Raw genomic sequence first — 22,570 nt, forward strand, 5'->3', positions numbered from 1 at the left:
CGTGCTCTCCCTGTCTTCTGCAGCCAAGGCATCACCCGCTGTCACAGCTGCCTCAAGCCCGGGTACCGGGACTGACGGAGAAAGGATGTGTGCCATCAGACCAGACGTGAACCTGGAGACCTCCATGCTGCCGTTTGCCTTGAAAGGTGAGGAGCTGAGCAGCGCTCGTCCAGTTTGTGGCTGTGCCCCAGCTTCGTTTCCTGGGGTGCAGGTGAGAGAGAGGCTGAGCACCTGCGTGCTGCAGAGTCACCCCCTCAGCCTCAGGGCTCAGCCAGGAAGGTGACTCCAGTCCAAGCAGGCTGTGGTTTTCCCCTGTTGGCAGTGGACCAGCTCTGAGCTGACCGGTGAGCTGCACACCATGGGTGGGGGAGCTCTGAGTCCAGCTCTGGGCTGGTGAGAATGCTTTGTGTTCTCTGTGTGCACTGCTGGCTATGAACCCAGTACAGACCTAGTAGGTCCCCCTAGTAGGTGGGACGTGCATACCTGCTGGACCGTGCCCTCCCCATCACCGGTTGGGAGCGTTTGTCTGTCTGAGTGCCTCTGCTTTCCCTGGCTCCTGTGGCCTGTGACTGTGGGAGAAGCGGAGCCATCCTGAAGATATCAACCCTGGGCTCTGGTTGCCCAGCAGGTGCCGTCCTGAGGAAGGGAGGCCAAAGTCCTCCCCGTTTGCTCAGGTGAAACTATCTGGCTTCTCCAACCTCAGGCTCAGGGACAGGCAAGACAGAGATGTGTTGCTTCTTCTTGGCAGAGATTGCGCTGGCTGAGCTGGACCGGATGGATCTACAGAAGCAGATGGTTCTGAAGTTTGCAGCCATCATAGGGCCGGTGTTTACAACCCAGCAGCTGGTTCACATCCTTCCCATCTCTGTAAATCAGTGGATTAATCCACTGCTGGACATGCTGGTGAAGGACAACATCCTGAAGCGGCTGGAGAACACAGAGGAGCCGGAAGATGTGCAAGGTGCTCCAGAGGGGCCGGCCACCTCCGGGCAGGCAGGAAGCGGTAAGTGGTGGCTGCAGCGTGAGCCCAGGAGCGCTGGGGCTCCACAGGGCCCTGCTCACACACCTTTGTGCAGAGAGAGATTCTCAGTGGCTGTTGGAAGTGCCTCTGCCACTGTGCTAGCAGGCGCTGGTCGGAGCCCGGGCTGGGCTCAGACGGCAGCAGCACTCACCCAAGTGTGGCCTTTGCCCCAGTTGGGGCAGCTTTGAGGTCTGGCCCCCGCTTTGGCTGAGGCCAGGACTCATTGCCTTGCAGGGGTGGAGAGGCCCTCCGTGAACACGGGGTCCAGAAAACAACAGTCTGACGTCCTGGCCTTCTGCGCCCCACTGCTGTGGGAGGCGACGTACGAGCTGTGGCCCACGAGGGAGAGGGTGAACATTCACCGCCAGTGTGCCGCCTTCCTGGAGAAGCATGCGCACAAATGCCAGAGGTGCCACGGAGGGGACTTTGTGGCCTTCCACCGCTTCGGCGTCTCCAGCCCCCAGAAGCAGGGGAGCTGCCAGGGCTCTGCTGATGAGGATGACTGGTGCAGCTGGGAGGCCTTGGTAGTTGCTGGAGAACACCTGAGGAGGGCCAGGACCCACCCTGCAGAGGGCGAGATTCTGGCAGAGGGCGAGCAGACAACTCTGCGGGCCGAGGACGGTGGCGAGTGCTCCTGCCAGTGCGAAGCCATCGCCGAAGCAGTGCTTGTGCCCCTGGCTCGCCACTACAGGGCAATGGGCAGCACTTCCCAAGCCCTCTATTATGTGCTGGAGTGTGCGGCTGCCTACCTGCACGTCTCCAACAGCTACATGGTGAGTTACCCTGCTAGCCAGCACGAGCTGCATTAGCAGGGAGGAGGCCTGAGGGCTGACGGGGCTGGCCGCAGGCTCTGCACCAATGCTCACCTGCTGTCTGTGTGCTTGTTCCAAGGCCCTCATGAAGCTGAGCGAAGCAGAGGCTCTGAGGAGCTCCGTCAAAAAGGAAAGAAATGCCATCGACCGCTTTGAGGAGGCCATCTTCTTCAGCCTCAAAGGAGAGGTAAAGAGGCAGGCAAAAGCGGAGGGTGTCCGAAGGGATGCAGCCATACGCTTCCCCTGCTGGCAGGGAATGTTCCTGCCACAGCCAGCCCCTGGTCCATTTCTGCAGTCTCTGCAGGTCTTGGGCAAGTCCTCCACATCTGCATGCCTTCCTCTTCCTGTACAGGTCTGCAGTAACGTGGGATGTGTGAAGCTGGCCAAGGAAATGAGCAGGCAGGCGCTGAGACTGCTGGAAAAGCGGTTCCCCCGGACTCGTGCCGGGGCCTTTGTCAAGTCTCTGTGGGAAGGGTTGAAGCGTGCTCCTCAGGCCACAGGCAGAGCGTCCTTCCTTCCCCAGGAGGCTCGGTAAGCAACAGAAGGGACCACGCGGGAGAGGAAGAGCCCTTTTGTACCTGCTCCCACGCATCCAGGCCCAGGCCTGCCCGGGTTTCAGCCCATTTCCCAAGCCTTAGCAGGACTGAGGCATTCAGGCGTGATGTGTGGGTAGAGCCAGGGATGGCGCTGCCTCACGCTGCCTCCCCTGCACAGCACAGGAGAAGAATGCACACCTTTGGGTAAAAAGCAGCTTGTGCTGAGGGATGCTGTCACGGAGTCATCTAGATAAATCCCTTCTTCCAGCAATGTATCTGGCTAGCCCCACCGCCCTGCTTTCCCTTGCCCTGTCTGACTCAGTGCTCCACAGCTGTGCCTCTGGGCCCAACGGTTTCTCTTGCGTGGCAGGAGGAAGAAGCAAGCCTGGCTGGTTCAGCGGAGCAGATGCCTCTCCTTGCTCGAGGACCTCTACAGCCAGGAGGGCACATCTGGCGGACAGAGGTTCTCCCGCCTGGCAGCGCTCATGAAGGCCAACACGGACAGCAAGATGCACTCCTATCAGGCAGCAGACTCACACATTGGACAAGCCTTGAATTAAGGAAAATAGGTCAGGTTAAAAGCTATGTGCTTTCATGGCATGCTGAATTGGCAGCTGCAGATGTGGCCTTGTGAAGCCAGCTTTTGGCTGCCGATAACCGATGCTTTTCTACAGGCTTAGACAACGAGTGCAGACAGCGGGTCTCCTGTTCCTCCAAGTGACACCGTTCAGGTACCCTACGTCTGGAATGCAGACAGCAGGCTAGGACAGTAAACCACAAATTAACAAAGAAGCAACAAATTGGTGGACGGAGTTGTAGCCGATGAGAGGACCGGCCAAAGCCAGGTGAAAGAATACAGTGAGGAAGACCATGGCCTTCATCAGAAAGACCACCAGACAACCAGCAAGAGATACCACGCATGCGTAAAAGAACTGAGACGTGGGGCCGGGGGGGAAGGGGGAAATGTCAATCTTGTGGAAGGGGGACTCATCGTAATAACCCAGCCTCTTCTTGGACAGCTAGTGCATATGTAAGCAGCTTGTTTTTGAAGTGTGTGCCTTTCCTGACCTGTGGTATGCAGGCTTGGAGGGATTACCCCCCTGCATCCGGCGTGTGCGCAGCACTGAGTAAACATACCTGCTTTATAACTACTCTGTGGTTATAGAGTGTGATTCCGCACGCCAATTTGGCGAGCCAGCCAGGAGGCTCTTTGCTGGGCCGTGGGGCTGGTCGGCCCAGGAGGCACTTCTGGTGCGCCCCGAGAGATTCTCGGAGAAGACTCCCTGGGCCAACACATCCACCATGGAGCAGGGAAAGAGCCCCGGCTGCGGACCAGGTATGTTGGGAACAGGGAAGCCGTAAGTCGTAAGCGCGAGAAGTAGATTGTGTTTTTGCAGTGGAGATTTCCAGTATTTCCGTATGTAGCACAGGATAAGTTGCCTTTCACAAAGAAAGCTCCTGAACAGAGTAAAGTTGAGGCTGGGGTGATCTGACCTAGGTACAGTTGGCGCAGGCACTAGGTCAGGTAACTCTATAGGGTAGGGGAGAGTCCGGTACAGGCCGGAACGAGTGTGCTAAGTTGAAAGTGAGTTGTTGAAAAGATTGTCCTCCAATCGCCATCAAAGGTACAGAACATACCCAAAGACAATAGGTTGGTAGCAGACATTGCGTAGAAGTGTAACGTAGCAACAGCGTCGGAGGACTGTGAGCCTGGGATGCTCAACCAGTGAGTGCCAGGAGAGGCTTGACCTGCATCGGACCCAGGGTATGTCACGGAATGGATTTCACGGGCAAGTTGTGCAGTTTCTCCCTTGTCAGTAGGGATTGCCTATTACTGCAGTAGTAGTAGGTGTTGCCCGTTATTGCAATAACGAATAAGCTGCTCTTCACAGAGCTCTTTGCCTGATTAGAAACTGTTGATCTTGAGCGTGTTTCTCACAGTCTGGTGCCGAAACCCGGGAACAGCGTCGCCCACGGTGAGCCTCCGCCTCTGCAGCACAGGACGGTGCACCCCGCTCATTTTTCTGCAGCCCTGTGGGGTGGCAGCGGTGGTTCATTGTGGAGCCGGCTGCGGACCCGAGGATGGTTTTCAGAGGCAAGATCTGTGAACAGCTGGGGGATAGGGACGGACAGCGGGCACTGCGGTGTTGTGTGATTGACCCGGTAATTCCTGGCAACTCTGTGCACAGAGCGAGGTAGGAACAATCGTGTGTGATTAAGTACTGCCTTGGAGGTCGAGGTCTGGGACTCCTACGCTGTACGTGAACGTCTTTCCAGAAGGGTTGCTTGACGGTACATGCCTGCTATAAGTCCTTTAGGAAATAGGTTGAAAAACTGGAAGAGAAGTTCAAGAACCAGGGATAAGGATAAACAGAAAATGATTAGATGTCGTGTTGTTGTACGGCCTGAATAACCAGGAGGAGTCCGCATACGCTGCTTGTTGGATTTAGGGAGTGCAGCGGTCAATCATGGCTAGATAAAATTCCGTAGATAAGGAAGAACAGAGAAACCCCCGACGGGATCCTTTAAGCTGTGTGCTCCCTGTACTTTTCCCTAGGATTAAACTCACTCACTTTCCTCTACGCAGCGGTGTTCCCCCCCTTGCCGTCCTGGCCTCGAGTCAAGTCCTGTACCTACAGGAGGGAGGCTGGAGACAGCTGACAGAGTGCAGGGTACTGGCTCAGATCAGCCCCTTAACAGCCCACCTGAACCGAGCTCTGTGACTAGTGCTGATACTGAAAAGAAAGAGTTCTGCCAGCTTAAGAGAGAATCGGAACAATGCAAAAGGGAGGTTATAAATTCTCCCTTTCCTAAATCTAACACCATTATCCCCACTGACGCTTCCGTGTATCCTCTTAGGGAAGTTCCAATGTTATCAGGGGACAGAGGAGATGTAAACTCCCCACTTGCGAGTGGAGAGGTGAGAAATTTTAAAAGGGAAACGAAACCTTTAATGAAAGATCCTCTTGGATTAGCAGAACAGTTTGATCACTTCTTGCTCTTGGTCATCAATTCAGCTTATGAAATACTGGGATTTAATTTAACTGGAAACACCTTAAGAATAACGGAGGTAGAGGGATCAGGAATGATAGTTTCACTTTTTGAATTACTGCTGAATTAAAATGGGGAGATAAAATAGTCACAGGGCAGTTGTCTTGTGTGCCAGAAGCAGGGACCAATTCACTGGGGAGAGATTGAATAGTTAAAGGAGGACTGCAGTTGAGAACTTGTGAAACAGGTAGAAAGGTGTCAGTGAATCTGCTAAGAGCCGACGATGAAAAAAATAGATAAATGCAAAGGTGTGGGCAGGGCAAGGAAGCCGGGGTGGACTCACAATTACTCGCTGAAAAAAATAACTGTCCGAGGAGGAAGTGAAGCTGTGAAGCAGCGACAAGATCCCATACCTTTAGAAAGGATAACGGGTCTAAAGCCTGTGATACAAACCTTGGTTAAGAATGGTCTTCTGGAACTCTGTCTGTCACCCTATTACACTCCAATTTTGCCAGCACAGAAGGCAGGTGGTACCTATGGGCTGGTACAAGATATAAGAAAAATGAATGAAACAAGTTCCGAACCCCTATGCTTTAATGAGTCTGATCCCACAGGAACATGAAGGGTTTAGTGTGATCAACCTAGAAAATTGCTTTCTGGAGCTGCTCTTGGGACTCAGGGAGTTGAGATCTTTTTGCCTTTGATTGAGAGGACCCCGAAATGGGATGCAAGCAGCAAAAAAGCTTCCTGCGGGATCCCGCCCCTTGTCCAGATTGCTGTATTAGTCATTGTCACTGTCTGTCTCTGTAACTGGTCGATGTTTGTGTTGTAAAAACGTTACCTGTGGAATTCCATTCCCTGCTTGAGGCAGCCTTGTCTTACTGGGGGCCGCTGGTCACGACTCTTGCCCAGGGAACTCGGTGTTCCCGTGCCCTGGGGAAGCAGGTGGACTCCATTATCCAGCCACACACAGGGCATTTTCACCCGGTACCGAAGAGCGGCTGGGATAAGCAGCTGCTATGGGATGAAGGGGGTCCAAAGAAATTCTGGAAAAGACCATTCGGGGTCGTATTTTGGCTCAGTGGAGAAACGCCACCTATCAGCCGGGGGGAATGTGGGAATGGAAGGCTGTTTCTGCAGTTGGAACGAACAAGAGGAGTCTTTTGTGGTCTGTGCTGCCATCTGTTGTCCTTTGTGGGTACTAACAGTTCTTTCTGGGTTTCTCTTCATTCCGACAAAGGGGGGTCTCTCATAGTGCTCATCACTCGTCCTTTAGGTAAACTTTCCATGTCGTGGCATGCTTAGTAGGTAGGTGAAGTAAGGAACAAGTAATTAACAAGTACAAAGGCTGCAGCTTTTGTATGATAGACTACAAAGCGTATTGAAAGGCTATTCTGTTTTGCCAGGAGGCTCTTAGCAAAAGAGCAACAGACTTAGCAAGCAGCAGAGAAGCCAGGGCCTCCACGTGAGGTCGAACTGTCTCACTCTTGGCTCAAGAGGGATGCTAGAGATACTTCCCTCCATCCTCCTTCCAGCCTTCTCTCTGTCCTAGGACGAGCAGGTGTCCAGGAGTGGTAGCCTAGTGTTGAGTAAGCAAGGGTTGGAAGTCAATTAATTAGCAGTATACGCTTAGCTAGCAACACTTTACGTTTAGCCAGGATCTGTACGTTTAGTTGAGCGTCGGGAAGACTGTGAACCTGAAGTACTCAGCCAATGAGGAACCAGGGGAGGAAGAGAGAAGCGTCGGCTAATGGGGCTGAAAAGATGTCATCCTGTTTTCTGCGTGCCATTGCAATTGCAAATAAAATCTGCTTTATCAGAGATCCCGTGCTGATGAATTCTTGGGGTATTTCCAACAGGAGCCTCGAGTGAGAGCCTTCTTGCTTCAGCTGCAGGAGGTGTCGTGCTCAGGGGCTCTTGTCCTGCTATCTGTCCAGATACCTGCTGGGATAGCGGCACGGCGGGTGGCAGACAATCCAGGAGGTTCCTGGAGTCTGTCGAGGACAACTTCCTGGTCCAGGTAATAGATGGACCAACCCGATGTGAAGCCTTACTGGACCTGGTGCTCACCGGTGCGGAGGAGAGCATTAGAGAGGTTAAAACTGGAGGCAGCCTGGGCTGCAGTGGCCGTGCCCTGGTGGACTTTGTGACCTGGAGGAACGCAGGCCTGGCAAAAAGCAGAGTCAGGACCGTGAGCTCCAGGAGAGCAAACTTGCAGCTGCTCAAGGAACTGCTGGGTGGGATCTCCTGGGAAAGTGTCCTTGAGGGCATGGGTACAGAACAGAGGTGGCAGCTCTTTAAGGACACCCTTCTGAGAGCGCAAGAGCTCTCAGTCCCCCAGCAGAAGAAACGGGGCAGGGGAGGCGGCTGACCGGCAGGGCTGAGCAAGGACCTGCAGCTTAAACTGAGGGAAAAGAAGGAAACGGACAGAAAGTGGAAGCAGGGTTGTGTGGCCTGGGAAGAATAGAGGGACGTTGTCCACACGTGAAGAAATAAGACTGGGAAAGCCAAGGCACAGGTAGAGCTGAACTTGGCGAGGGACGTGAAAAATAACACCAAGGGGTTCTACAGGTACATAAGCAGGAGGAGACAGGCCAAGAAGAGTGTTCCCCCTCTGATAAATAAGAACGGACAGCTGGCTTCCTCAGACATGGGTAAAGCTGAGGTGCTCAAGAAGTGCTTTGCCTCGGTCTTCACGGGTGGTCCGGCTCCTCCCCATGTCTGCCAGGACCCTGAAGATCTAGGCGTGGGTGAGAGGCGCAGGTTCCATCTCACTGTCGGAGACCTCCTCATGAAATTGAACATATATACGTCCACGGGACCGGATGATATCCATCCCAGGGTTCTGGAAGAGATGGCTGATGTGGCTGCCGAGCCGCTCTCCATCGTATTTGAAAAATGATGACTGTCTGGTGAAGTCCCCGGTGACAGGAAAAAGGGAAACCTTACTCCCATTGTTAAGAAAGGCAGAAAGGAAGACCCGGGCAACTAGAGGCCGGTGAGCCTCACCTCTGTGCCTCAGAAGAGCATGCAGCACATCCTCCTAGAAGGAGGCACATACATGTTAAGGCACTTATGAGAGGAAGAGGTGATTCGAGACAGCCAGCATGGCTTCACCAAGGGCAGTTCGTGCCTGACCAATCTGGTGGCCTCCTATGATGGAGTGACGGCTTCGGTGGATGGGGGAAAGGCGATGGATGTCATCTACCTGGACTTCTGCAAAGCCTTTGGTGTTGTCTTTCACCACATCCTTCTCTCTGAATTGGAGAGGCATGGATTTGAAGGCTGGACGGTTTGGTGGATTAAGAATTGGTTGGCTGGTTGCAGCCAAAGGGTTGTGATCAACAGGTCTATGTCAGGGTGGAGGCCGGTCACAAGCGATGTCCCTCAGGGGTCGGTCTCGGGACCGGTGCTCTTCAACATCTTCATCAGTGACACAGACAGTGGCATGGAGTGCACCCTCAGCAAGCTTGCAGATGACACCAAGCTGAGTGGTGCAGTCGATACGTTGGAAGGAAGGGAAGCCATCCAGAGGGACCTGGACAGGCTGGAGAAGTGGGCTCATGACAACCTAATGAGGTTCATTAAGGCCAAATGGAAGGTGTTACGTTTGGGCCGGGGCAATCCCAGGTGTTTATGCAGACTGAGAGCAGCCCTGTGGAGAAGGACTTGGGGGTCCTGGTGGACGAGCAGCTGGACATGAACCAGCAGTGTGCAGTCCTAAAGGGAGCCTATAAACAGGAGGGGAGTCAACTCTTGGAAAGGGTAGATAATAGCAGGACAAGGGGAAATGGTTTTAACTTGAAGGAGGGAAGATTTAGGTTGGATGCCAGAGGGAAGTTCTTCACTATGAGAGTGGTAAGGAGCTGGAACAGGCTGCCCAGAGGGGCTGTGGATGCCCTGTCCATGCCTGGAGGTGTTCAAGGCCAGGTTGGATGGGGCCCTGGGCAGCCTGGTCCAGGATTCAGTGTGGAGGCTGGTGGCCCTGCCTGTGGTGGGGGAGTTGGAGATTCGTAATCCTTGAGGTCCCTTCCAACCCGGGCCGTTCTGTGGTTCTGTGATTCTGTGAATATCCAGAAACTGTATGGGCAGTCCCATACTTTAGCCACTGCCCACATGGTTTTCTGCTCCTCATGTCATAGTTTCCAGTGCAGGCAGAGGGCGATGACTTCTGCTGATGTGTTTTCCAGTCATCTAACTTAAGCCAATGTGTTAGCTTCATCATTAGCCTGCCAGGTGACTGCAAGGCTTGATGTCTGGAGACACGGCCTTTCCTCATATGTGAGAAGCTCCAGGCCCCTACTCATCTCTGTGGCCATTCGCTGGACTCTCTCTAGAAGTTCCCTGTGTTTTTTTAACTGGGGAACCCAGAACTGGACTTACTACTCCCAGTGTGGCCTCACCAGGGCAGAGTAGAGGAGGAGGACCACCTCCCTTGACCTGCTGGCCGGAGTCTTCCTAATGCACCCCAGGATACCATTGGCCTTCTTGGCCACAAGGGCACGCTGCTGGCTCACGGAAAATCTGTTACCTACCAGGAAATCTAGGTCCTTTTCTGCAGAGCTTAGGTCAGCCCGTAACCTGTGCTCTATTCGGAGCCAAGACTAGCCTCTCAACAGAAAAAACTGTGAAACCGTTCTTACCAAATGTCCCCACTACACAGACACACCACCCTGCTGCAGCACCACCTTTGCGCACTAACAAAGGAAAAATGCTATGGTCTACCTGGCAAATTGATTGCGTCAGTCCTTTGAAATCCTGTGCTGGGTACAAATACATCTTAATCAACGTAGAAATAATACACGGAGTGACTGCGTATTTCAAATGCTGGAGATCTATGGGTAGGGCACCATCCTAGGCTTCTCAACATGGTTCTCTACTGTACCTGTTCCTGGCTCTATCCAAAGTGATAACAGCTGTCATTCTACTAGCAAAGAAGTGCAAGAATGGGGAGAATAAAGGAGGAACAATCTGTGTATTTCGTACACCTTATTATCCACGATCCAATGGTATCGTCGAACCTGCTAATAGTCTGCTGAAGAAACACCTAGAACTATCTTACGGGCGGTGGGACAACCGCCTTTCTAGAACTTCACAGCAACTAAATAATCAGCCCATTCCCTATGGAAGCCTAATCACTCAAGCTTTTCTAACATCTCCTTTGGAACAGACCTTAACCAATGGGCGTACCAGAATTTCAGTGAAAATGGACAGCACATCGTAGCAGACATATCATTTGTGGGAGCTGTTCCAGTAACCTTAAGCAAGCCACCGTGATTTTTGGCATACAACTCCATTGGCAAGGACAGAGTAGAACCCAAAGCCAGTATCTGGTGAATTTATCCACTGTCATAAAAGGGGTGGCCTGTTTGCCGTCCCCCAACACAATCTTTTCCTTCTGTGTTTTTGGTTTTTTGTTTGTTTGTTTGTTTGTTTTGTCTCTAAGGCAAGAGGAAACTGCACTGCCGCTCTATGGACGAGAGGCACTCTATGGACAAGAGAAACTCGCCTTAGTCACAAGGTAGACCGCGATTCTAAATGAGACCTTCTGAGCTCTCATGGATCATAGCATCTATGAACGGCATCTCCCCTGAACTGGGACACTCCCCAGGTACTACCAAATCCTATGCATCTGTTCCACAGGAGTAGCTGTCGAGATATTTTACCAGATCCACATATTTCTGTTTATTTCTGTACGTAGGAGCATATGTGTTTTGTATCTGTCCATACGTATGTAGACTAGCCAGAGAATTATAGAATCCTCAGAGCTGGAAGGAACTATTACAGATCATCTAGTCCACCTCCCCTGCAATCAACTGGGATCACAGCTCAGTCTGCTTGCTCAGAGCCTGGCCTTGAAAGTCCGTCGTGATATACTTGAAGAAGTCAGTGATGTATCTGAAGATGATTCAAACTAATTCGGATCCAAACCATTGATTCAGCACCAAGGAAATGACTTTGATGGCAATTCTCACAATTTAGCTGCTGGTGCTGTGAAAGTATTGGAAAAGGCTGCCAGTTCAGGTTTTCTCTCTTGTTGATGTGTGCAAATTCAGATTTCCCAGGCTGCATTTTAGTAGCAGTTAACCCATCTTTGCCAAGGGAACATTTCAGACCAATCGTTGCAACCTTGCCAAAGAGCTGTCATTGAAATAAGGCTAACGATCGCAATAGGCTAAGATACTAAACCAAATACGACCGAGATTGAGAAAAGCACAGAGGCAAGTAAGAGCCTGCCGTAGTTTGGTGTGTGTGCCTTATCTCCGGAGGATGCTGTACGAGCTGCACGTTTGTTGTAACTTCTGCGTGCGCGCGTGCTGATGAAATTCACAATTATCCTTCCAAACTCCAGCAGAGGGCGATATTTTCCCATATTTTCCCACCACCATTTTCCCATGATGGTGGCCTACCCGGGGGTGGTGTCCTGTGATGCAGAGACCTGCGCGGCCTCTCGCCTGCCCAGCTACTGCTTCAGAGCGTTACCAAAGAGAAACTTGAAAGGCGTTATCAGTCCCACCACTGTCTATCAATACGTGGGGACCACCGAGAAGCAGTAAGTGTTCTCTGAGCTGTGCACGTGAGGGGAGAGGGGCCTCAGGGGTACAACCTTGGCCGAGCAGAGGGCTCGAGTTCTGCAGCGAGACCAGGCTGCTCTCCCACAGACCTCCCTTGCCTGTGGCTGAGAAAATCGGAAGACCTGGTGCGGGTCTGCTTTCTGCCTCTGTGCCCTTGTGCCTCTTGCTGCTAAGAGTGTGGAAATGATGGCACCGGGATGGGGAAGGCTGGCCTGTCTTTGGACACACAGGGTAGCCTTGCGCGCTTTGTCCGAGCGGCTTTCCTCTGAGCTTGCTGTGTTGTGCTTTGCTCCACCACGCGTAAGACTGTGCCAGTGGTCATTCTGCGGCATGGGGTGGGATTTTTTCCCCAGCTGCTTCCCAGCAGGAAGCTCTGGGTCACTCGTGTTCCGCTGGGGAAAGGTGGGCTGCTGGCATGCTCTGCCTCCTCCTGCCTTCCTGCTCAGTCCTCTGCCGTTCCTCTGGGCCCGGCTCTGACCTTGTCGGTGGAGGGCCTTTTGAACACGAACGCTACCGTCTTTTGGAAACCGCTGCAAGACTTGAGCCAAAGGTGCCAGCAGCTTGGGCATCCCAAGGCGCTAAGTGACACGGGTCCTCCTTTCCAAGAGGCTTGTTTTGCGTGTGCAGGCTGGCAACGCAGTCAGCTAGCCAGCAGTACAGCCTGGCTTCTTTCCTCATCTTGGATTTCTTTGGTTGTTGCCTCCAGCAAGGGACTTTTGTTAGCTTCGGCTGTCGCGCTGTGGCTGCTGGGCTTCCTTATGCTCGAGGCTGTGCTGGTGTGTCACCTTGAGCTTTGGCCAGGGGAACATGCTCGGAGTAACATGCTGCTTGAGAGGGGGGTCTCCACTCCTCCACAGCAGGCTCTGCGTGCTCCGGCTTCTGACCAACTAGGCGACTCCTGTTTGCTCTTCTCCCCCTTCTAGGCAACGTGACGTGGGCATTGCCGAGGAGAGGTCACCCTATGGTCCCTTGCTGGGTAGGTGGAGAACTCATCCGAAGCCCACTTGCTTCCCTTTGCCCAGTGCTGGGGGCTCTGCTGTGGGTTGCCCCTGGCACACAGCTGAGTGCCACGCAGCCGCTTCCTCCCTCCCTCCGTCCCTCCCTCCCTCTCTGCTGCGGGATGGGGGAGAGAAGTAGAGGGGCTCCCCGCTTTTCAGCACGCTGCAGCTGCTCATTTCCTTGTGGGTCTGCACAGGTCGGGAGGCAGAGATTGACCGCTTTGAATGCTGCTTGGAGGCCTATAAGCATTTGGAAGAACCACACGTCCTGGCATTTGTGGGCATTCCAGGCTCTGGAAAGAGCCACTTACTTGCCGAGCTGGCCATTTTAGGCCGGGCTGCTGGGCACAGGTAAGCACTGTGGAGCTGTCGCTTTGGCACCCCTCCGCCACCCATCCCCTGGCCTTTGCTGAACAGCGCAGTTCGGGTGCTGCTGTGCCCAGCCCTTGCACTGCAGCCTCCCAAAAAAGCATGCAGCCTCCCTACCGGGAGGCAATTCTGGATCTCAGCGCCTTCTGCTTTTGCACCGCAGGGTCATTGCTGTGGAACGGACAGAGGAGAACTTGAAGCAGCCCTTCTCTGCCATCCGTCTGCTGGTGGCCAGGGCACTGGGTCTCCAGGCCGGTGAGACTTGCAGTGACAGGCAGCGCGCCCTGCAGACCGTGCTCCAAGGCACACTAGAAGAGAGCAGCTATTGCTTGCTCAACGATGTTTTCTTAGTGGAGGTGAGAGCGAAAGGCTGTCCTGCTTGGATGCTCTGCTGGGAGCAGCTCAGCTCAGGGCTGGGACTCGCGGGGCTCGTACCCCACCTGTCTGATTCCTGTGCCCAGGAGTCTCCCTGTGCGTGGGGTGCTCCTGTGCCACGCACGTGCCCTGGGTCTCGTTCAGCAACCTGGAAGTGGCATTGAAGAGGGACTGGTGCTGGCCGCACGCAAGAGCAGAGGCATTCTGCTCTGCAGTCTTGCTTTGCGGGATAGGTGTGCCTAGACCCTCAGCTATGTTCCTCTCTGTCTTTCCTGGACAGTTTCCCATCACAGACGAGGTGTGCAGGATGCGTCACACTGAATGGAACAGTGCGTTCCACCTGACTTGTACGCAAGTGCTACAGAAGGTGAGCACGTCTCCCTCCTCCCGCCTCACAGGAGCCAAACAACCGTGCTGGCTGCGGGCTCCGCGCTGGAGCTGCCTGAGGGGGTGGCAGGATGAGGCGCCCAGGTCATGGCCCTTCAAGAACTTTGCCCAGCTTCTCTCCTTCTGCCGGGGAACTGATGTTAGAGGAGGCCTTACAGTCTCTCAGAAGCAAAGTTGCTAAACTCCTGGAGAGGGAGGTGGCCGACGAGAGGCTTCTGGCTATCCCCTTGTCTTGAGGAGAGAAAGTCCTCCCCAGAAGACACTCAAGAATCCACCAGATTCCACTCAGAACCACCTGTTTTGTTTTTTTTTTTCAGGTGCTTGGAGGGGAATTTGGCATATTTTTCGTCGACAACGCCCACTTCGTGGACTCTGAGTCCTGGTCTATCATGTGGCCCCTGCTCCAAAGCGTCACGGTCCTTATGGTCATGAGCTTAGCTCCGGGCCGTGACAGAGCAGAGGACATTTTCAAAGCTGCCACGGACAGCACAACATCGGAGAGAATCACCTGTCTTCGTCTGGAAGGGCTGAAAGCTTCCGACGTGGTGCGGAAAGCCTGCCAGGAGCTTGGAGTGCGCAGCATCCCCAGGGAGCTGGCAAGGTAAAGCCAAGTCGGGCAGCTCTTCTGAAGGGGTTGCATTTATGCTGACCACGGCTGGGAATCGCCCTGCAAAAAAGGCAGCCACGGGGCTGATGGGTCTCTCCTTAAGCCTGGCCATAGCAGGTGTGAGCTGAGAATGGGCAACTGCCACGAGGCAGCAGAGTGTGGATGGTGTCAGCCCTTTGCTGTTGCCGTGGCTTGCTCTTTTGTGCTTTAGGCACTGTCCAGCAGCCTTTCCTGATGGATTCCCAGGACACACAGCTCCGCTTCGCGCTGAGGGCAGTTTTGGCCCTCCGAGCTTGCCGTAGCCACCCTGCGCTCTGGCGCCGGCGGACCGGAAGTACTCGTAGTCACTATGGCAGCCGCCTGCGGGGGGTTTGAGCTGCGAGGCTGTGGGGAACGGTGCCTTTTGAGAACGGTGTTTTTCTGAGCTTTTAATCTTCACCGGGTGGTTTTCTTCCTCGATGTGTCGAATGAACGGCGATGGAGAGCACACAGGATTCCATCCGCCCCCGAAGCCCGTCATTATTGACAAGCAGAAGCAGAGAGAGGAGAGGAGGTAGAAGGGGTAGGCCGCGGTGGGGGCCGCCCTCAGATTCCTCAGGGCTCTGAGGCATTGGTACTCGAAAAGTGCGTGTCGGAAGGTGACAGAGACACGGGCCCTGCCTCTGCCTTTGCCTCACACCTCGAGGTCAGCTGGGAGCTGAGTGCAGGTATTCCTGTTTGTGAAATGGAATTCCTCTTGTGCTAAGCATTTTTCATGTCTCCGAAACCCACCTGCATTGCTTTAAGTGGCACAGTGTTTAAAGTGGTGGTGCTGCCTCTGAGAGGAGAGTGACGATGTGATACGTTGCACACTGGGGGCATTGGTCAACAGTTGGCTGCACGTACCCAGCAGTGTGCCCAGGTGGCCAAGAATGCCAGCAGCATCCTGGCCTGTGTCAGAAATAGTGCAGTCAGAAGGACTGGTGAAGCGATCTGCCTGCTGTTCTCAGCACTGGTGAAACTGAACGTCCAGTACTGTGCTCAGTTTTGGGCCCCTCACTACAAGAAAGGCACTGGGGCCCTGGATCGCGTACAGAGAAGGGCAACAGAGTGGTGAAGGATCTGGGGCACAATATCATGGGAGCGTCTGAAGGAGCAGGGAGTGTTCAGTCCGGAGGAGATTCAAAGGAAACCTCATTTCTCTGCACCACTACCTGAAAGGAGGTTGTGGCTGCATGGGAGTCAGCTTCTCCTCCCAAGGAGCAGCAGGAGGACAAGAGGTGATGGCCTTCAGTTGTGCCAGGGGAGGTTCAGGTTGGATACTAGGAAAAATGTCCTCTCAGAATGCCCAGGCAGGTGGTGGAATTGTTGTCCCTGGAGGTGTTCAAGCCATTCCCTGGCTCTGAGGCCAAGTCTCCATGCTGTCTGAAACACAGTGACCCCATGCAAATAATCTGTTGGTAGTGGCCCTCTGGCCAGTACTGTGTCAGGAAGTGTGCCTTCAACTTAGCTGCCAGACAGTTGAACTCCAGAGCATAAGGAGATTTCTATGGCACGGTATAATTCATCGGAGCAGAAAAGAGTTTTAAGAGTCCCTTTAAGCTTTGCCAACACAAGATAACCACTTGAATGTGGTGTCTCCTGTAGGCTCTCTTCAGCTGTTTGAAAAAATTATTATCTTTTACTATCAAGTGATGAAAAAAAGTGTTTTTGTCATCTGTGTCTCATTTAGACCATGAAGAAATTCCTGTAAACAAGGCAGGAGTTTAATTTTTTAGTGGGAACGTAGGCGATAATTTAGTTAACTTTCTGACTGATTCAGTGATTATATCAGGATGGTGAGCAGTCACCTGGGGTTTCTGCAGGGCTGCATTTCAGAGCCAGATGGAGGACTGCATCACGGGAGGGTCAGGGTGGAAAAGCTTCTGCACCAGAGGTTGACCGTGCACAGAACAGGTTGCCCAGGCCCAAACATGCCAGAGTTCAAGGAGCCTTTGGACACCACTCTCAGACATAGTGTGGCTGGTTTTATGTGGAGGCAGGGGTTGGTTTTATGGGGAGGCAGGGGTTGAACTCCTATGATCCTTGTGAGTCTCTTCCAAGTGGCCATTCTACAATGGCCTGGAAGGCTGTTAAACAGCTTTTAGTTGTGGTAGTTATCAAGGTGATACAAGCATGTAAAATCTGGTACCTTAATGCTACTCCTGTTGGGAAAGAACATTCATAACCAAAGTAGGTAACTTAGGAGACGTGCAAGGAGTAACGGCCTGCAGATGCCTCTGTATTACACTGTGCAGACAGAACAGCCAACGCTATGGAAACTTAATGCTACTGATGTGGGGGGTGGAAGGAGCAGTTAGCAAGATCTGCATCTCAGGAGCTCTGGCAGACTGGTAAAAGAATGCTATCCAACTTAGCTTACAGGGAAAAGGAGGAACGGCTGCTGTCCTATTCTTTTTTCCTTAGTAAGTAACAGAGTTAGAAGCGTAGAAGAGAGTTAACAGCATATCAACTTAAGGACGGTGTAATAAATCAGTGTTATTTAGGTACATGAACAAACATAACAGCCACACAGCCCCCAAATCCCTTTTCTCCCACTGGTGTCCAGCAGTCCCTTAGTTTGCTGACAGATCGGGCTGCTCTCTTCTCTTAAAGCAGCACTTGTCTCACTGCTTTGCTTCACAGTCAGAATTCTGACCTTCTGACCTTTTAATACCTTTTTTCTTTTTTTAAAAAAATCTTTCCCTCTAGCTGCAGGTCAGAATGAAACCTCAACCATGGTCAAAACGGTGGGAGAGGCCGAAATACAACATTAAAGGAAAAAAATTTGAGCTACCCGAGAAAAAAATGAAGGAAGCGCAGAAGTGGAAGCAGCCCTGGCTGGAATTCGATATGCTGCGAGAGTGCAATACTTCAAAAATAGAGGAAAAAATATGGAGGGAAGCGAGTGAAGAGCTGAACAAGTAACAGCTTTGAGTTCAGTGTAAGAATTGTCAGTTTTCAAGTTTCGTATGCAAATAAAAGACAGTGAAATTTCAGCAGTTCTTGTCTGAATGTTAAACTGCCCCTTCCTGAAAACAAACATTCCCTTTTCTGACCAGTGTTACAGTGTGTTCAGCCCTGCTTCTGCCTTCCCTTCTAAATCACAGCTAATAGAAGGGGTTTGCAGTTATTGTGTTGTCACTTCCAAATAACTGTTTCTTCTGCCTTTGCCAAGTAGACAGGGGCCAATTGTGAAAATGCTTCATTCAAGATGTTCAGAAGGGGGCTACGGCAGGGAAGCAGATGTACAGAAGCCCAGCTGGACAATCTGAGAGTAAGTGCTGCTTAGCTGTCCTGTAAAGGCACTTTTGAAATGACATCTGATAAAGCACCAATAGTAATCTGACAACAAAGCAGTAATACCAACGTTTTGAAACCAGCTTGCAAGAATGAAGCCAGATTAGCTGTTACTCCAGTCAGACTGTGTGAATGGGTGCAAGGTTCACCACAAAGTGGCACAGTAGGTTCTCAAAGATACTCAACTGGGATGGGGCTTCTGAGCTCCAGTAAAAATCGCCTTCCCCTGCTTACCAGTCATGACAAGTGACATCTGCAGCCACTGGCAGAAGCCTCTACAGAGGTAAAGCGTGATAGAACCTATTCCAATTTCACAGCAGCACAAGACTAATTTCTTTGGGAGCAACTTTCAACATGAATAAGGAAGCAGAGGAGACAAAAGCAAGCACGGAGATCACATGTTTCAGCTGATTACCCATCAGTTGTATTTTCTTTGCACTCAGGAAAGTAGAAGTGCACAATTACTTACAACAGAACTCCTAAATCCTGCAGATAATGAAGCGCCAGCAGTGCCACAGTTTTTTTCCATACTTCACATAACATTCCTGTCGTGTTCAAGACTTGAAAGCGTTACAAGTCTCATTAACACAAAGACATCTTTACTTTTCAAAGTAATGGTTTTGCTTTTATTTTAAAAGTCATTGTTGTCTATAACACTGATGAATGCTATTTACAATTAAAACAGTTTACAAAAATACATATTCTGTAATTAAAAAACAGAAAAACCATAGGGAATAGAAACCTCCAAGAGTTAAATGGAAGACCCATAAATAGCATTTTAGAGAAGCAGGCAATAGCAAACTTAGCAGAATTTGTGACGCACTGCTGTTTCTACAGTAAAACATCCTTTTATTCTGCAGCAGTAATATTTACTGCACATATACGAAGTTACACAACATTAGAAATCCAACATGGGTACGGTGAAATGAGGTTTAATGGGTCTTACAGGGAAGCAAAAGTAAAATGTCCTTAGAGAGCCAATTACTAGAAGGTAACTGGAGTTGTTGTTCTGCTCGTCTGATAAATGAGGGCGGGTGACAGCTCCAAGTCTGTGCACAAAGTCCAGTCTGTATCTCAAGTACAAAGCTCCACTACAAATCATACTCTGGAGAAGAGTAAGCGTAGTTAAGACGTTCTCCTGTGCAACTTCTTACCTTCCTGAACAGCCGTTTACCATCAGTAGATGTTCATAGATCAGACTTCTCACTGCATACAGAATTCCTGCTTCTGTGTCAGGGTCAGAAAGCTATGAGGAACTCACTGTGAGTTTCGTAGAGTTATCTCATTAAGTGGACAATAAGTTAGAGTTCAGTGACTCCTGGGTTAGAGTGATTTGGTGTGGTACTGAAAACAGCTTGTGAAGTTGTCTGCTCACCAGCAGTGGTAACGTTACAGGCACTCACTGCAGTCATCCTTCCCAAAAGAACAAAGCAATGAGGCTTTGTCATACATTTCAGAACACCTGGCATCAGAAGACATCTGGAAAAAAAATATATATATATTTCACAGTAAAACAACTGTAGGCAGTCCACTCATTAAACATGACCACTTTTTTAGAGTGAGCATCAGGCTTGTTTCAGTAAAAGAACTGCTGCTTCAAAGAAATCCTTATTTCCTGATCACAGATTTAAGATGTTCCCGTTTGCACTCTTCAGTGAGCTCTTCAGCAATATGCAGAGCCTTGACTTTCACCAACAGGAGAACAACTTCTTCAGTTTCATCACTATTACAAAAACAAGTTGACATAGCAACACATTCACACCTGACTTCAAAATCAATAAAGCTAAAACGTGCCTTGAGCTACACTGACCACTAACTGCACCCAACATCTAGAGCCTCAAATTAGCCTGAACTAGTACTGCAAAAGCAATCCATTTTACATTATGGATTGCATCTTTAGTTGTACGTAGATGTTGGAAGTACATCACTGAAAGTGTTAAATGCATGAGGCTTGAGGAATTTAAGAATCATCGAATCATTAAGGTTGGAAAAAAACACAAAGATCATCTAGTCCAAATGTCAACCCATCACCACCATGCCCACTGAGCCACGTCCCTAAAAGAAATACTAACATAAAGATTATGAGGAAGTGCTGCATCCCAAAGAACATGTTGTTTGTTACCTGTGGTTATTCCTGTGAAGCATACGTGCTCACTGAACCAAATGCTGGCAGAAGTTCACTGACTCGGGGAGAGTTCACCCACTTCCATGATTTTGGAACCACCTTTCTGGGAAGCATGCAACCACCTGTTCACCCAGAGAGTATTTTGAAAGAAAAAATAGAAAGAAAAAAAAAAGGCTTTCAATAACACTAAGTCACACCACTTCTGACAGACTTCTCCTTTTGGCTAGTTCAGTTATTATTGGCAGTGTTTACTCTTCAAAAAACAAAAACATCATTTTAAGCAGTTATTCCTAAAGCCTAGGAACCAATGCTTGCTTTGAAATTCTTTTATACACCAAGGTCATTAAAAAACAAAGAAACAAACAAAAAAACAACTTCAAATGTTAAATAATTACACTTCAGACTACATCTGTCCCCATGGAAATAAGACCTTTCACCTCTTTACACTTCTCTATGTTTTCTGGCCCTGGTGGTGTGTTGAAGAGGTTCAGAAGAAGGTAACGATTCAGCAGCTTGCTCAGTCCCACACCACGGACTGTGTCTTCCTGTACAGTCCCATCCCAAAGGAGAACCTTGGAGAGCAGCTGCAGTAATGGAGAAACAGAACATGCATATCTGATGGCTGAGGGTGCATTAGAACCTCCTTTTTAAACTTAAAAGATACCATGTCCATCCAATCTCAGTACTCAAAAAACAGGATTTATTCTCTCCAAGCTTACTGCCAATTAGACACTAAAAAACTACAGATCATAAATAATATTTTGAAGTAGATTAATTCTACATGTGCCTATGAGCTGAACCCTCATACATACACACAACAACTCCCAAGGAAAGAAAGAGCATGACACCCTTCCAATTGGTTAACAATTTGCTAACACCCAAGAACAGAAAACAGCCGTGCTTTATTTTTTCAGAGAAAAGCCAGTGGTCAAATCTGAAGGTGTACACATGTACAAAGATACCAGAGGTGTGCACGTGTACAAAGACACCAAGCTCAGCAAGAAACAGGGATCAACAGCAATTGAGATCCAATTCTAAGTGAACACTGGAGAGAATCTGTGACAGAATGAAAAAACAACCACTACTGCATATGCTACATAGGATTAAACGCCACCAGCCTCATAACACAAGTAAGGTTGATAGCCATTGTCACTAGCAGCAAAAAGATTCTTTTGTACTTGACCTCAGTATTATTCGTTAGCAAGAGTTGTCTTCAGTTACCTGTTATCACTGTAGAAATGACTATTTAAAAAGACTTAAGCCCAGCCTAAGAACATGGCTGGTCTCCCCCTCAACACAGAATGGTTAATGTCAAGGTAACTGTTAACCTCAAGGTAGTTCACCCACACAGACACAGTACGTGATCTTAGCAGTCACCAGTCAGAAAGCAGTCGCAAAGCCCACGACTACTGCATACTTCTCTGGAGTGTTTGGCAGGACACTTCCTTTTGACTGCATGAGCTGCTAGGAAAGTTAGACTGTATGATGGCACAAACATCAAAACCTCATCAACTGTACTTCCTCATTAAAATAGTTCCTGTCCTCTTCTCGCCCAGCCCTTTGTGAGTACTCTCCCATACAATTTCTGGGCATGGTTTAGAGGACATTCCCGATAGGCAGCCTGCAGATGATCACCTGCTTTGAAAGACAGCACCAATAGGGGCTGCACAATGGCAGTCTCAAACACAGATAAGTCACACTAATAAGCTGCTGAACAGATCCAAAGAGTTTAATGCATGACCCGCAGTACTACTTACTCTGGGATAAATGAATTCATGACTTCACTCCAGAAAAAAGAGTGGCAAACTGTCAGAAGATACCCAACATACGCACATTTTCAACCGTTCTGCACATCACCACTTCTAAAGAGAACCCTGACAGTGAGGATGGAAAACAAACTGAAAGGAGAAAACTTCAATCTGCAGGGAAAGACCACTGGTCTCGCTTTAAGAAACTTGCATGTATTTGACACAACAGCTTGCCCCAGGAGTGAATATGGCAAGTCCTCAACATTCCCAAATTCCCTGATTTTTCTACAGGAATGTGCAACATGGCAGCAGGAAGCCTATGCAGAGCTGTCACCATGGCCTTGTTAGCACACACAGCAGGGGAACTGGGACGTTAATGTGTTTTTCTGCATCTAAACCTCATCTGTAGTATGAATCCAAATACACTCATAGAGGAAACAGATCTAAGAGGGAATTGAATCACAGGCATTCAGATATTCAGCACTTAATCAGACATAACTCAGCACTTTAGACTGAATAAAGCTATACTAATACGCTTATACGCACATGCAGGGATTCCATTCTACAAGAGCAACATGGGCACTGTATTCACATACTGAGGAAACAGACCTATCCACAGAGTGCCAATGACTGATCTCATGGAAGGTTAGCAGGAACAGATGATGAAATTAAAGTCTCTTGACTACGTATCAGAGGTGGGTGAGCATA

The 22,570-nt window shown here is 50.3% G+C and overlaps 2 protein-coding genes across 2 annotated transcripts; both read left to right on the forward strand.

Moving 5' to 3' along the window:
• Positions 1-78: 78 nt before the first annotated feature.
• Positions 79-3,303, forward strand: LOC107049361 (adenylate cyclase type 10-like). The gene is made up of 7 exons (XM_040656198.1): positions 79-146; positions 749-1,003; positions 1,256-1,794; positions 1,913-2,020; positions 2,186-2,364; positions 2,740-2,938; positions 3,044-3,303. The coding sequence occupies exons 1-6, from the start codon at positions 86-88 to the stop codon at positions 2,927-2,929; spliced, it is 1,332 nt and encodes a 443-aa protein (XP_040512132.1). The 5' UTR covers positions 79-85; the 3' UTR covers positions 2,930-2,938; positions 3,044-3,303.
• An 8,455-nt stretch (positions 3,304-11,758) lies between these two features.
• Positions 11,759-17,684, forward strand: LOC121108323 (adenylate cyclase type 10-like). Its single transcript, XM_040655909.1, has 7 exons — positions 11,759-11,913; positions 12,859-12,911; positions 13,131-13,284; positions 13,466-13,658; positions 13,958-14,044; positions 14,382-14,665; positions 17,402-17,684. The coding sequence occupies exons 1-7, from the start codon at positions 11,759-11,761 to the stop codon at positions 17,415-17,417; spliced, it is 942 nt and encodes a 313-aa protein (XP_040511843.1). The 3' UTR covers positions 17,418-17,684.
• Positions 17,685-22,570: the final 4,886 nt, after the last annotated feature.

This window comes from Gallus gallus, chromosome Z, assembly GCF_016699485.2.
Source record: "Gallus gallus isolate bGalGal1 chromosome Z, bGalGal1.mat.broiler.GRCg7b, whole genome shotgun sequence".
In the NCBI taxonomy this organism is placed as follows: domain Eukaryota; kingdom Metazoa; phylum Chordata; class Aves; order Galliformes; family Phasianidae; genus Gallus; species Gallus gallus.

Excerpts from the sequence above, each read along its gene's own strand:
- LOC107049361 (XM_040656198.1), top strand. The coding sequence starts at position 86 with ATGTGTGCCATCAGACCAGACGTGAACCTGGAGACCTCCATGCTGCCG. Across the intron at positions 1,004-1,255 it reads CTCCGGGCAGGCAGGAAGCG|GGGTGGAGAGGCCCTCCGTG; the intron begins GTAAGTGGTGGC and ends ATTGCCTTGCAG. Across the intron at positions 2,021-2,185 it reads TCTTCAGCCTCAAAGGAGAG|GTCTGCAGTAACGTGGGATG; the intron begins GTAAAGAGGCAG and ends CTTCCTGTACAG.
- LOC121108323 (XM_040655909.1), top strand. The coding sequence starts at position 11,759 with ATGGTGGCCTACCCGGGGGTGGTGTCCTGTGATGCAGAGACCTGCGCG. Across the intron at positions 11,914-12,858 it reads GTGGGGACCACCGAGAAGCA|GCAACGTGACGTGGGCATTG; the intron begins GTAAGTGTTCTC and ends TCCCCCTTCTAG. Across the intron at positions 14,045-14,381 it reads GTACGCAAGTGCTACAGAAG|GTGCTTGGAGGGGAATTTGG; the intron begins GTGAGCACGTCT and ends TTTTTTTTTCAG.